At 67.2% G+C, this 344-nt stretch overlaps 1 protein-coding gene across 1 annotated transcript in view; it reads right to left on the bottom strand.

Annotated features, from left to right (window-relative positions):
* HS6ST3 (heparan sulfate 6-O-sulfotransferase 3) overlaps positions 1-62 on the bottom strand; it is a 638,376-nt gene extending 638,314 nt beyond the window's left edge. Inside the window, exon 1 of the mRNA XM_077753959.1 lies at positions 30-62. Within this exon, the coding sequence (XP_077610085.1) occupies positions 30-62 (33 nt within the window). The remainder of the gene's footprint in view (positions 1-29) is intronic.
* Between the last annotated feature and the right edge of the window lie 282 nt (positions 63-344).

Genomic DNA, 344 nt, shown 5'->3' with positions numbered 1-344 from the left:
GCCAGCCGGTGTGACAGGAGCCCTGCTACCCGCAGCAAAAACCTGCCCGAGGTACGGAGCATGCGCCAAAGCCGTCCCCAGCCCCGGAGGAGTTTCCAGGGGAGGAGTCCGCTGCTCCGCGGGCCTCGGAGGAGGCAGCTGGGGGCGGGAATCCCTCCAGCCTGCGGCGAAGAGGTATTGGGGAGAGAGGCCCGCAGCAGAGCCGCCGGCACGGATCCGAGACCTCTAAATCCGCAGCTTTCTCTTCCTGGAGACGGACGCAAATCTGGCCGGCCTGTGTGCAGGAATCACACTCGTCGCCGCTGGGCGGACTCACCTGGACAGGACCGCACTCGAGCTGGCTG

Source organism: Crocuta crocuta, unplaced genomic scaffold (genome assembly GCF_008692635.1).
Source record: "Crocuta crocuta isolate KB4526 unplaced genomic scaffold, BGI_CrCroc_1.0 scaffold31, whole genome shotgun sequence".
In the NCBI taxonomy this organism is placed as follows: domain Eukaryota; kingdom Metazoa; phylum Chordata; class Mammalia; order Carnivora; family Hyaenidae; genus Crocuta; species Crocuta crocuta.
Note: the sequence above shows the minus strand (reverse complement) of the source record. Positions and strands in the feature narration are given on the sequence as shown.